The sequence below is a fragment of the Fringilla coelebs genome (genome assembly GCF_963513975.1).
Source record: "Fringilla coelebs genome assembly, chromosome: 5".
NCBI classification, from domain to species: Eukaryota; Metazoa; Chordata; class Aves; order Passeriformes; family Fringillidae; genus Fringilla; species Fringilla coelebs.
The window spans coordinates 39,125,697-39,138,703 of record NC_140033.1 but is presented as its reverse complement, the minus strand read 5'-3'; the positions used below and the strand labels follow the sequence as shown (position 1 = coordinate 39,138,703).

Sequence of the window (13,007 nt, the reverse complement as noted above, 5' to 3'; positions counted from 1 at the left end):
TCCCTACTGTTTTCCTAAGACAGCGTCAGGAGGGGTTCTTCTCAGCAGTAACTTGAACTCTTCACTGGGCTGTGGCGTGCACACACACATACATACACAAACACACACAATTTCATTTCCTGCGTTTGCGCTGGCTAAAATAGACCTGTTTACATATTTATGCTTCGTGCACAAATAAACTTGATCTTTAAAGTGCCGGTTGCAGTTCCGATCACCTTTCTGGGTTGGTGCATGCTTGGGTTCTCTCCAAGCATGCACTGTAGATCTCCCGGTGCACAACGCCAAGCCCCTCAATCCCACTCTCCTGGCATGCACGGCTTTAGCTCGCAGATTTGACTCTTAACTCAGAGGAGCTGGGACTGTTAGGAGATGTGCTTTTCCCCAAAAGTATTTGAAGAGCTGGAAAAAACAATCATTCCTGTTTCCTTGAATATTTTTGGGGAAATGGAATAAACCATGGAAGGGCCTGTCACTCAGGAAGAAAAAAAAAAATCAGTAATTAGTATCCCTTAAGGAGCCCCCGGCTCCTCTGGTAAAGTGATCTCAAAACAAATTTGCAAAAATGCAGTAGGCGAGTGGAACTAAAGAAAGGGGGGAGAAAACACGCACTACAAGGCTAATGAGGCTGCTGGCGAAGTGCGGCGTGGGGGGAGGGGGAGGATAGTGCTGCATTTCAGGAGACTCAAGTCTGGAAAGTGGGAACAGCCTTAGCATCAGACACTGTCTGCTCCTGTGGACTGGTAGAGAGAAAGTGGTGAACGAGTCAGGATCCCTTAAACGGTGTTCCTCACCCCAGCCCTCCTCACTCCTCAGGAATCGCCGTGCCGCACCTACTCCTGGAGGGATTCCATCCAATGTGGGCACCTTCTGCAGAGCGTGCCATCTTTTCCCAAGTCCCACGCCTTTCTATTTAAGAGAAGAAAATCCCACCGAAACCATAAGTCACCGAGCCGAGGGGGTGGTGAGAGGTGTTGTCGGTCCCCCCGAGCGCACCCCCAGCCCCGGCCTTCCGGCGCGCCTTTGCGCTGCGCCCGGCCGGCCTCCCCGGAGCGCACCCGCGGGCCCGTGCAGGGCGGCGAGAGCGCCGAACTTCACGGTGCCGAGCAGCTCCGCCCCGCTCCGCTCGGCTCCCGCCGTCCGCGGGCGCTGCCAGCGGCAGCGAGTGCTCCTCCGTGATGCCCCGACAACAAAATTGTTTCCCAGTCGGGCTGGTGGGGCCGGGCTCTTCCAGCCGTGTGAGAAACGTTTGGTTACCCCCAGCGCTGGGAACCGTGCGCACCTAAGTAAACACATTAGTACCTGCCAGAGGGAATTGTATAGAGGACAGCTGAAGAAGGCATTGGCCTCTGATGGCTCCCCGGGACTCCCAGGAGAGATCAAAGGGACACGAGGATTTTTTTAGCAGCCTCGAGACTGGGAAAAGTTGCTAGTTCCTGCTATCGGAGGGCATCCCAGCGAGCACATGGTTCAATTATTCAGCCTCCTCCCTCCCTGCCCCCTACACCCATCCCTAGCTCGTTCTCCACAGAAAGACGGAAACTGTGGAAAAGTCTTGAGGGGTCCACAAAGCAGCAGTGGTCCACGCGGGAATTTTCCCGTGGAAATAGTTGCTGTGTCGCCTCTTGACTGCCTTGACTCCGAGCTCAGAGAATGAACTAAGCCTGCTGCTGGCTGTCCGCTTCCCTCCCTGGATTGCGGGCGGTTTCACCGAGGAAAATAAAGATGCACAAATAAAAGCCCAAACCAACCAGCCAACCAAAAAAACCCCAACAAAACAAAAGGGGGGAAAAACCCAGCAATAATACAAAACCAAAACCTCAAACTAAAAACAAGGCTTTAAACCCTCGGTCGCGTCTCTTCAGAGGAAAGCGGTGTCAACGCGGCAGCACTGCAGACAGGCACCCCATTCCCCCCTTCTCCCGCCTTCCTCCCATCGTTCCCGGCCCCGCAGGCACCTCGGGCGGGCGGCGGAGCTGTGCCACGCCGGGCCGGGCACCCCGCACCGCGGGCCGGCGGAGCCCCGCATCCCTCCGCTCCTGAGGGAGCGAGCAGGTGCTTGCTTCCCAGGGGAGGGGAGCAGGTAGAGGCGAGGAAGGCTGTGCTGAGCATGGGATTTCCAGCCCGCAGAGGGGAGGAGGGAGCGGCAGGGGCACTTGCATTTGCGTAAAAACTTCGATGACTTTGTGCGTGGTCCCTCCGGAAAAAAGACTTCATTAAATCACAAACCTCTTGTCTTTACCCAGTTATTGCCCTTTGATTTTGTGATTCCAGGGCTCTGTTTGCTTTGGCTGGGGACTTAAGTAAAGATTATCGTTATTAATATCTAACACAAACATTTTAATTGCAAACACACTGACGACCTTCACTGGGAAGCCCAGCATGTCAGCTGCAGCCGCGGGGGTCACAGAGAGTCTCTTCGGGAGGTATTTTCTTTATTTAATGAAAAAACTCTCCTATAGGCAAACTTACTCCAAACAATCGCTCAAGTTACGCTGCTGCTGGAGGAGACGCTGCCCTGGGGGTCCTGCCGGGCGGACGGGAGGCTTCTTGGGGTGATTGCCCGGCTGCGGGTAAACCTGACAGTCGGCTGCCCCGGTGTGGGCGCGACACTGTGCCTTTGAGGGGTGGCTCAGCACGGCTTCTGCCCTGATGCGGGCAGCGGGTCCCGCGGGGCTCGGATCGCCGTGTGAGCGTACAGCCCTTCTCGAGTACTCAGAGGGGTTTGAAACAAATGAGGAAGGAAGTCGACGAGCTGCTAGCCCGGTCTGAAATACTCTCTTTCTGGGCAAGTGCGTTCGCCATAGAAGCGAGCTGCAGCGTCTCCTCTCCCGTGCCAGGTCACAGAGGTGGCACGCAGGGCCCCGCGCTCCCCGACGCGCCGCTCTCTGAAGAGTCCGAGGGTTCCCCGAGGCCACGGGGTTTAATCTGAGAGGAGGAAAAAACATGGGGAAACTGTTGCATCATTGTGCCCACCACATTGTGCCGCCGCAATTAGTCCTTGCGAGGGAGGATCTCGTTAGAGAGCAATTAGAGGTAGTACATGACTGGCTTAAAAATGCGGCTGGCCACGGCGGCGCAGAGAGGAAGGCATGGTCGACTGCAGTGCCAGCTCTCAGGGCAGGCTCTACCCAGAGCTTCCACTTCAGACCGGTGTACCCGTGCCCCAGATGGCCAAGAAGGGGGAGACCTTCCCGAAACGCGACTGTGACCTTCCAAAAAACAGACACAAAGAATAAATCAAGGGGTAAAGTTGGCGGGGAGACCGCGTGCGAGTAGAGTTGAAGTGTCCTGTTTACTTGTGCAGGCTGTCCGGCGAGCCCTGTGTGTGTGCCAGGGGCAGAATGCGCTGATCCCTGGTGGTCGTCCCTTCCCGGGGGTACAATCTATTACAAACCGTAACGCTCTGACTGCGAGCAGCTCCGTTTCACCATCCTCAGAGAGGCTGTGTTTTTTCACATCACTGAGTGAAAGGCTTCATATGCTGTTACCCCCCCACCCCCAAACCCTTTCGGTCGCTTAACTCTTTCCTCCCTGAAGGACCCCATTCCCTTCTCCCTCAGGCTCAAGGAAGTCAAGGGGAGTTACCTTTCCTGGGAAGAAACTACAGCTCCCTCCAGCCCCAGAGGGAGCGGGCTCCTGTCACAGCCAGTTGCTGCCCCATTAGTGCAGCAGACCCGTCAATTTTGCCGCAGACAAGCCCTGCGTTCAAGTCCTAGGTGCGAGAGGAGAAGGTGAGACGCACTGAGCCTCGCCCAGCTCAAAGACCGGGGCAGGAGGTCGTGGGGGTGAGTGGAGAGGACGACGGGTCCGGGGGTATCTTCTTTCATGCCCCTTTTCTAACCTCACTTTCGCAGGGCAAGGCCAGCGAAGCATCTTTGCCTGGCAAGGTACTCGAGCGGCACTGTTGGGCATTTTAGGGGAGCAATATCGCTCTCCAGGGGGACGTGCGTTCCGCAAGCACGGCGAGGGACGGGGCCGCGGGGCGCTGCGGGCGGCCGGAGAGGCGGCGGGTCCTGTCCGTACACCCACCCGTGCCCGCCCGGCTTCCCCGAGAGCCCACGGAGACACGGGTGATTCACACCGCGGCTGCGGCCCTAAGGGGGGAAACCTTGGAGGAGTAAACCAAAGAAAAATCTGTCCCGTGTCCTGCTTCCAGTCACACGGGTCGTGCTTCTGCTACACGGGTCTGACTCTTCAGGCCTTCATTCACTGAAGTGGCAGGTTTGAACTCCGGGATCGGGTTATTTTATGAAATTAAGAGGACGGGAGGAAAACACTATAACACAAAGAGCTTTATTTTACAATCCAAGAAGTCCATCTGTTCTTATATACAATATCACATTCCACCATTTAAATATATATATGTTATGTTTACAAAAGAAAAGACAGTACTGAAATTATTTACAGGAACGAAATGAGGCGGGGACTCTTTAAATATGACTCACGCAATGCAACCAAGAGCTTCACTCAGACAGGAATGAACTTCCCGGTGAGTCTCAGACAAAGCAGATCACCGGTACATAGGTAAGTATCTTAAAATTAAAAAAAAAAAAAAGAAAAAAGAAAAAAAAAGGAAGGGTGGTTTATGCAACACAATTTAAAGAAAACAAAACTAGGCGGAAAAAAAGGGCAAGAGAGAAATGTGTCTGGCTCGAGTCAGCGGGAGCCATTTTTTGGGGGGTAGGTGTACCTTGATTCGATCTTAAAAAGGGCCCTTTTTGGGCTTTCTACTGTGTGAATTTGCTTCGTTACTTAGTTTAGAGGAGAGAGGGTGGAGGCTCCATCTCCGTTAAATATACTACCACAAAACCGGGTTTATTTCTCCACCGCTTCCTCCGCGCTGGGCAGTTTGGGATCGTCGGAGGAAATACTGTCCACTATTGAAGAGAGGCAGCGAAGGCTGCTGGACGCCGACGACTCGACAGCGGAGACTCCTGCTCAACGAGAGAAAAGGCATTAAAGAGCAGACCGCTCCTCCTCGCCGGGGGCTCCCGGCTGCCGGAGAGCCCGGGCACCGGAGGGAGCGTGAGAGCCGGACCGCTGGGAGCGCGGCCGTCGGGGCTCGGGAAGGGCGCTCGGGCCCGGGGGCGGCGGGCGGGGCCCGGGGGCGAGTTACCTTCTTTGGGGCTGACTCCTAGGGCTCGGGAATGGTCAGAAACGCTTTGCCAGTCGGAGCTGCAGGTGCTCAGGAAGTCCGAGCCGGGGATCTGCGGCACACGGGCGGGAGCGGGGAGACACGGGGAGAGGACGGGTGTTAGTGGGGCTGCCGCGGCTCCCCGGGCCGGCGGGGCTCGGGAGGCCCGAGGGCTGGCAGGTTCCCCGAGGAGCGCCCTCCGCCCGCCAGCCCTCCCGGCCCCGCAGCGGCCGTGCCGAAGAGGAGGAGGAGGGAGGGGACGGGCGCGGCGGCGCTGCCGTGGCGGCGGAGGGGCCAAGCGGCAGTGCTTACATTTCCCTGCTTGGGGCTGAAGCTGAAGGGGTCCCCCCCGATCTCCTGCATTTTCTCCTGCTGATCCAGCCTGTGCAAGAGGTCCTGCAGCCTCTCGATGTAGCTGATGGCGCTCCTCAGTATCTCCACCTTGGGCAGCCTCTGGTTGGGGTTCGCCACAGTCCGCCTTTTCAGAGCCTCGAAGGCTTCATTGATCTTCTTCAGCCTTCTCCTCTCCCGCAGGGTGGCTGCTTTCCGTCTGTCCGTGGGGGCCGACTTTCTCTTGCAAGTTTTACAAGCCCAGATCAAACACTGGCCGGGGAAGTGAGGGGGTTGTAGTCCCGGGGGTGCCAGCACATGCTCCTCTCCGCTGCTGTCACTGCCGGCCTCTGGCTGCATTTGGTCCTGACATGGAGACAAGGTGCCATCGCTGCCTGGGTACAGCGGGGATCCCTCAGCCATCTCCAGCTGCTGCAGGGCTCCATTCTCCCCATCCAAGTAGAAGAAATAGGAGCCAGTTTCAAAAAGGTCCATCATGCTGTCCCTGGGCCTCTCTGCCTGCTTGAGTTGGGTGGCAATCTCAAAAACACCCCGAGGAACAACCCAGATGGAATTTAATTAGTGCAGTGACATAAGTCCCCCCTGCTTTATATAGGAGCTGCTGAAACCCTATCCAACTTTTAGCTGTCGCGGTGTATCACCCTCCAAAACTGATTCCAGTCAGTCTCCCGGGCGCTGTCCTGAGAACATCTCCTATTTAGATGGGGGAGGGGGGACACGAGAGGTGGGAGACCGATTAGAAAAAAAAATTAAAACAAACAAACAAAGAAAAACTAAACCAAAACAATCCCCCCCCCCCCCAAAAAAAAAAAAAAAAACAACAAACAAGCGGAAAAAAGTACAACCCAACTTTGCACCCTGCCCCGAACTGCCGTGATCTCGGGGCGCAGCGAGCTGGGGGCTCGGGAGCAGCGTCTCGGGCGGCCCCGGCCCCGCTGCCCAGCCCTCGGGGGCCCGGCTGGAGGACAAAGGGCTGCGCAGGGAGCCCTTCCCCAGCCCACCCCTCACACCCCCGGCCACGCTCCCTGCCCGGGGCTAAGTATAGATGTACGAGGAGAGATTTCAAAGGCAGCCACCACTTTCCAAATAGACGGGTTAATAGTTTCAGTAGAAGCCCCTGCTATTTCCACTCCCCACCCCCCGCCCCCGCCACCTTCCCCCTGCAGCGTGCCATTCCTTTGACCCGAGCCACCCGGGCCAGCCCAAGGTTAGGAGCCAAGCTCGCTGCTCCTCCACCCGCATGGGGAAGGTTGCCAAGGCAGAGCTGTGCTGCGATGATGAGGCACCCACAGATAGTGCCCCTCGGCTTAGCCTGTCAGTGTGAACTTTCCCACGTTGCCCATGAGGTGACAGGAGTGATTCCAGGTGACTGGGTTACAGTGTGATGGGGCTCGCTGGACAGCCCTTGTCCTTGACGCTGTTTAGGGCAAGCAAAGCCCAGGCATATGGTGTAATTGAAGTTTAATCCCTCGGGGCTGGCAGGGTATAGAGAGCTTCCCAGACACAGAGACAGAAATGGAGCTTGTGACCACTCTCTGTTAGCTTATACTGTAATATCACATCATGTCTGGAGCTGTCTCACATAAAGAAAGAGGATTGGGAAAATGACCTCTTTGCCTCTTTTCCTGCACTGCCCTGTGTTCTTTAAATACCATGTAATGTCTTTATGCTTAAATAAATACACATATGTGTATATGCATATGTGCCCATATCTATATGCCCCCACGCATGCATATGTACATATATTTATGTGGATAAGTAAGTATATTTCTGTGTGCTCGTGTATATACACGTGTGTAAGCTTTTTATAGAAACAATAGTACATGAAGATGAAGCATCTGCAATGGCCTCATAGCTCTCAAATGTAGCTCCAAACTTCAGCTTTCTGAAGGCAAGAGTGGTGGTACTGCTCATTTCTCTAAAGCTGCAATGAAATTAATCATTGACTTGACTGTTGCTCCAAAACTGCAAACCAATTTTTGCAGTATAAAAACCTTTAACACTATGAGTAGTTGTGGTTTTGTTTTCACCACATCAGTGTTGTTGGAGTGGATCTCATTTCTGCTTTAATGAGGCAGAACAATATCCACTTTTGGATGAGACAGAGAATTCAGACTGTTCTCAGCGAAACTAATTTTGATACTATTCCACCACTGAGGTTTTTTCCCTCTTCTGATTAAAGAAATGGCAGTCTGGCATTAAGGCACTGAACATAAGAAACAGTTTCTCAGTTTCCATGTTCTGCAACTTGCTTTCTGTTTGACCTTTGACCAGTCACTTACTTTTCCTGTGATTTAATTTTCCACCTTTAAAGAGGGATATAATGTTGACCTTTACCCATCCGTTGTGTCTCTGATTTAATTTGCTATCCATGGAAAAGCAACTCCTTTACACGCTTTCAGGTATTACATGGGTCTTTTCCCCATGGCATTAGTAATGGTAGTAATAAAAGAAACCCAAAGCAGCAAAAAAAAAAAAAAAAAACCAAAAACCAATCAAACACAAACACCCTCCCCCCCCCAAAAAAGCCAAAAAACCCCAAACTCCACAAACTAAAAGTGCAATGTTTAATTTTTTTTTCACATTTACACACTCATTTTTTTTCCTTTTAATCTTTTGTTTCTTCAGTACTACCCTGGGAATGTTTGGAACAAGACAGATGAGAACAGTCTACTGGTAAGGCGCACAAATGAAAATTTAGTTTAAGGGAGAAAGATAATTACCAAATTGTTGTCCTTTTAAGAGCTTTAAGTGAACTCAGTGGGTTTGGAAATTGTAAGTTTAGGAGCCAGGTGCTCCTGCTGCTTTCAACAGATTTCTTTTTTTTAAACAGGAAACAAAATATGTTCTTTCTTCCCAGCACTTAGTGACAGAGTAAACAGATTCAGTTCCTCACAGTGGTATGGGCTCAACATAATTAGTCCTTTGTAGGAATAATTGATAGGAGCAAAACTCCTAACAACTGTAAATAAATTTTCATTTGAATGAAAATGGTCAGTTTCCCCCTCATATAAGAAACTTGAATTTTGCTGCATCACCCACTGCAGCTCCTTGGTTTATGTGACACAGCTAGCAAACAGCCCTAGCACATGTGAATAAAATATCCTCAGAGATTACAAAACTGAATGAAGTGGAGGATTCAAAAGTTGGTATAGGCCTTTTTTCTCTTCATGCTTTTTATTCTTTATCATGTTAGATATAAGCACAAAGACACAAGAGGAAATAAAAGCATGTGAATGACAACAACTGGACATAGAATTGAAAGGAGGATCACTAATGAAGGCTGCCTGTAATTTCAGTTGGCTTGGTAGAACCTCACAGAAAAACTTACTCTGAAGCCAGTTCTTTATTCAATTTTCATGCTTCTGTGTGTGGTAGCTCTACTGAAAATACACTTTCAGGATATTTATACAAGTAAAACTCTGGTGTGTTGTATTTGGTCTACAAGGTCTATTATCTTTACCAAAGAAGTATTTCAGACAGTCAGTGAGTTGTAAATTCAATGAGTGATCAGGATGACCAAATACAAGAAAGATGCACTGTATTTTAAATCCCAGCAGACCTCCAGGAATTAGGTCCTTCCAAATTCACTTTGCCACATACAATTTTTCTGGATAATTGTGGCTGATTTATAAGCCTGTAACTGCCCCGGTCACTCTTGACACCTTAAGGTTTAAGCAGAAATTTAGTCCAGAACTATGAAGAAGTATTTTGTCAGCTAGGACTCACGTAACACTTTATACCATTCCAAATATCTCCTTTTTCTCCTTCACTGTTCTCAAGATTCTTCCAGCCACAGGCACAGTGCATTTTAAATCTTTGATCTCTTTGACACCTCCTTGCAGTGGCATTGGTAATCAGTGAGGATCCATCGCATCCATTCCTGTGTGTCACTGTGACAGGGTACCTGGGTGAAGGTGAAATTTTCAGGCCTGGTTATAGCCCTGTTCTATCATACCTCAAATACGTGATTAGAGAGATGACTAGATACTTTGGCTGCCAGGGTAACAATTCTTAAATTGCTCCTTGTATTGCAGGTTACCAGCGTAGTTCCAGTTGTGGGCATACTGGGCCTCTCAGAATTTCTCTGCACTTTAGAAATGGAAATCTTTCTATTCACACTCTCACTCTCCTCTTCTTCCTTTTACACTCGTGCTCAACAGCATCCTTCTTAGCAGAAACTTTCAGTATTTTATTGTTAATACAAGATGTTTTTTTTCTGCTTTTGCCTTTTCAAACAGTTTATATTCTTCTAAATGTGTTTTTGAAACCCTTCTAACATTTGACTTTATATCTTCTACTGATTGCTATTTCCAACATCTTTTTTCTTTTCCCCACAGGAAAAATAGCATCTTTTAAAATTGTAGCCTTTTTCATCTAATTTCTCCACAGGAAAAAAAAAATGCTCTCCTCATTACTGTCTCCAGGCAACCACTTAGAGTACTGAAAACCTCTTTGCTACTGAAAACCTTTAGGCCATTGCTCTTTTTGTGTTCTCTGTCAATTCCAGTTCACACAGGCTTTTTCACCCGAGTCTGGCAGGTTGTTCAGGTAAGGGTGGGTGGTGTGTCTAGAAATACGTGTTACTGCCTGTGTTTTGTTGTCACTTGCAGCCTGGGTAATGACATAGTTAGGACACCAGTCTAAGCTGTTAGCAGGGTTAATTGTCTGTCATTCCTCATGCTGTATCCGTAGGTACACTCCAATACCCACCGAGGATGTGTTTACATTCTCATTTCGCTTTGTCAGGAATGCCTTTGTCAAGGAAATCTCTGACTAGCCCTGACTTACTGCACTTTGCATTCTCCTAACAGGGTGCTCTCAAGGGTGTGTCATCTGGGTTCTGTTCATGAGAAACTAAGCTGGAAGGCACCCTGAAATGTTAAGAGGAGGCTGGGTCTTCAGCACTGCCAGGTTTGACAGATCTGTACCTGCCTCTCCTATATGATCCACTGACATTGGGTGTCAGAGTTCTTAGGGAACAACTAGAGAAGTGTGATTTGCTGCTGAAATAGAATATTATGCCAAGGATTGTAAATTGAGGATTAGAAATTTCATCCCTCCTTTCCCTTCAGAAGGATATTTTAAGCATTTGCTTTGTAGGATGTTTGAAATGGCTGACAAATGTGTAAGGGGAAAGTTGGCACGCCGAAGATTGGTAGTCTGTTAAAAAGCATGTATCTATTCCTGAATCTACAAAATATTACAGAAATGTTTGGTAAATAGGGATCAGAGATTTTCCTTGAGTTTTCTTCAAAGTCTGGGCAGTGGAGGCTCTACGAGGTACCAGCATTTTTTATGATAACAATGACCTATGAGAAATTTAAGCAAAAAGAACCTTTCTGACATTCCCGGAAGTAATAATGATAGTAGAAATTCCTGCTGCTGGAAAAAAGCAGATCAAGCTTCATGGCTTGTGGTATGTAGCAGCCCTTCTTAGCTGAATTTCATTATCTCATCTTGCCTTATAATGAATTTCACAGAGGTTTGCGAAATTCACACAGCCTAGCTTTAATTCTTGTTTTTAATTTGTATATGATGTTAGACTTGAGTTTTGTATACCTAGAATTTTTTGTTCACTTGATCCTATTCAAATGCAGCTTGTCCAAGGATTTGATATCCACAATGTCACGTGCATTCTCACTGGAGATTTAGGAACTGGCCAGAGGAAGTGTGTGTACTGTACATGCCAGTGCTCGTATGTAAGTATGTGACACTTTAAAGAATTAAAAAGCACATGGTAGCAACCATCCCTCAAATGCAAGTTTTAAAAATAGGGCGGTGAACCGTGTAATATGTGCTCTGGAGCTCGGGAACCAGAAAGGCAGAGACTTGGAAAAGAAAACTCGGTAGAAATTTACAATCTTTGCAGGGGAAGATTTAAAAATTCTTATTCGGAGAGTTCTTGACTCTATAGCTGTTCCAAATTATTGCTGTTTGCCTTTGATTGGATATGGACTTTAGTGTTCATATCAGTTACAGTCCTGTTAGTATCTGAGAGGTGCAACCTTGCTAACTAAACAGACTTCTCCAGTTCAATATGGTAAGATAGGGTTTCACTGCAGCTCTCATGTTGGCCAGTTATGAGACACAGTTCTAAATGGCAGATGCTTTAATGCCTGTGTCAGGGGCTACAGTGACAAATAGTCACCACTGCACAAACACATTTATTTTACTACAAGACATTTTCCTGGGGAGGAGGGAGTGCCTATCAGAAACTGGAGGCCCATTGCACTGTTGCTGGCTGGGACAAGCATTTTCTATGGTTCTATCCACAAGCAGGGATTTCTTGCAGGAAGAAAGGGAGTAATAATGGCAGATGTCTTCTACTTGTGATTAGGCAAAACATGAAACGTGGTACAAGTAAAAGGCACATCACACGTTGTGCAATTGCTTGTTGTTGTCATGTTTTTTGTAGTTAGGCAAAAGGCTATTTTTACAGTAAGTGCTGATTTGTCTGTTTACACTACAGACTGGTGGAAGCGTAAAATGCATTTTCACACCATGCTGTTTCCGAACATGATGACTGTGACATCTAAACCTAATCTCAGTCCAAAGGGCAATAGTCAAACCATAATTCTGCAAGTGAAAGGAAGAAGTGGGTATGTGAAGAGCAAGTCTCTGCATCCAGCACAGGCTGATCACATCCCTGCTGTCTGTGTCCAAAAAAAGAGTTTGGTACTCAGACTGTGGAAAAGTGATAGCTTACTGTTGTAGGCCTCTCACAAGGGATTTTTGCAGAGCCATGGACCTTCACAGAAAACTGGTATGACAGTGGCTTGGAAGTGGAAGCTGTGGAGATGCACTGAGGGTAATGAATGAGGGAAAGTCTCTCCTTAGCAATAACATAGGGATTGTTTAAAACAGTGAATCACAAAACCATGAAATGATTATGCCAAATGATTCCCTTTCAAAAAGAAAATAGCTGCTGTTTGTGGAAAATAGAAGCTATTGAGATAAAGTCATCTGGAAAGAAATTTGCACTGTATTAAATAGCAGTAATGACCTTGAATATTGTATCCTGTTGTTGCGGAAACTTGGTGCACAGCTGCAAAACTGTTTTGGCCTGTGAAGGTCACTCAGTTATTCATCTGTGTGACATTTAAGGTACGTGCTTATGTACAAGGTTGGTTACCTGTGATCTGCCACTCCAAGAAATACAGAGGTCTGTACTGTACTCCTTTGCCTCTGTGTCCTGTTTGTGTCTCATAATTTCACTTAAAAACTTCTGCCTGTCTGTATACTAAGATTTCATTTGCTTTGGTATTCTTGAAGGCTCAAAATCGTGTTATTTACAGTACACTGGAATCTAGATATTTTAACATAGTTTCTTGAATGAGCCATGGGTATGTGACTTAAAGGAAAATCTGCAAATCTATTTCTTGAGATTTTTGAAATAAGTAAATGGCTCTGATGACTGCTTCTGTACTGTGTTAAAACACCTTGGTGATGTTCCAAAATCCAAAGCAGTCCAATGGTCTCTCCTAAAAGAGAACATGACATTTCTCAAGGTATGGAAAGA

The 13,007-nt window shown here is 48.4% G+C and overlaps 1 protein-coding gene across 1 annotated transcript; it reads right to left on the bottom strand.

The window, feature by feature from the left end:
• Nucleotides 1–4,815: 4,815 nt before the first annotated feature.
• On the bottom strand, nucleotides 4,816–5,962 carry MYF6 (myogenic factor 6; the record flags this gene model as incomplete). The annotated part of the gene is made up of 3 exons (XM_084205726.1): nucleotides 4,816–4,934; nucleotides 5,117–5,207; nucleotides 5,447–5,962. 3 exons carry the CDS (start codon nucleotides 5,960–5,962, stop codon nucleotides 4,816–4,818), a joined length of 726 nt encoding a protein of 241 aa, XP_084061852.1.
• Nucleotides 5,963–13,007: the final 7,045 nt, after the last annotated feature.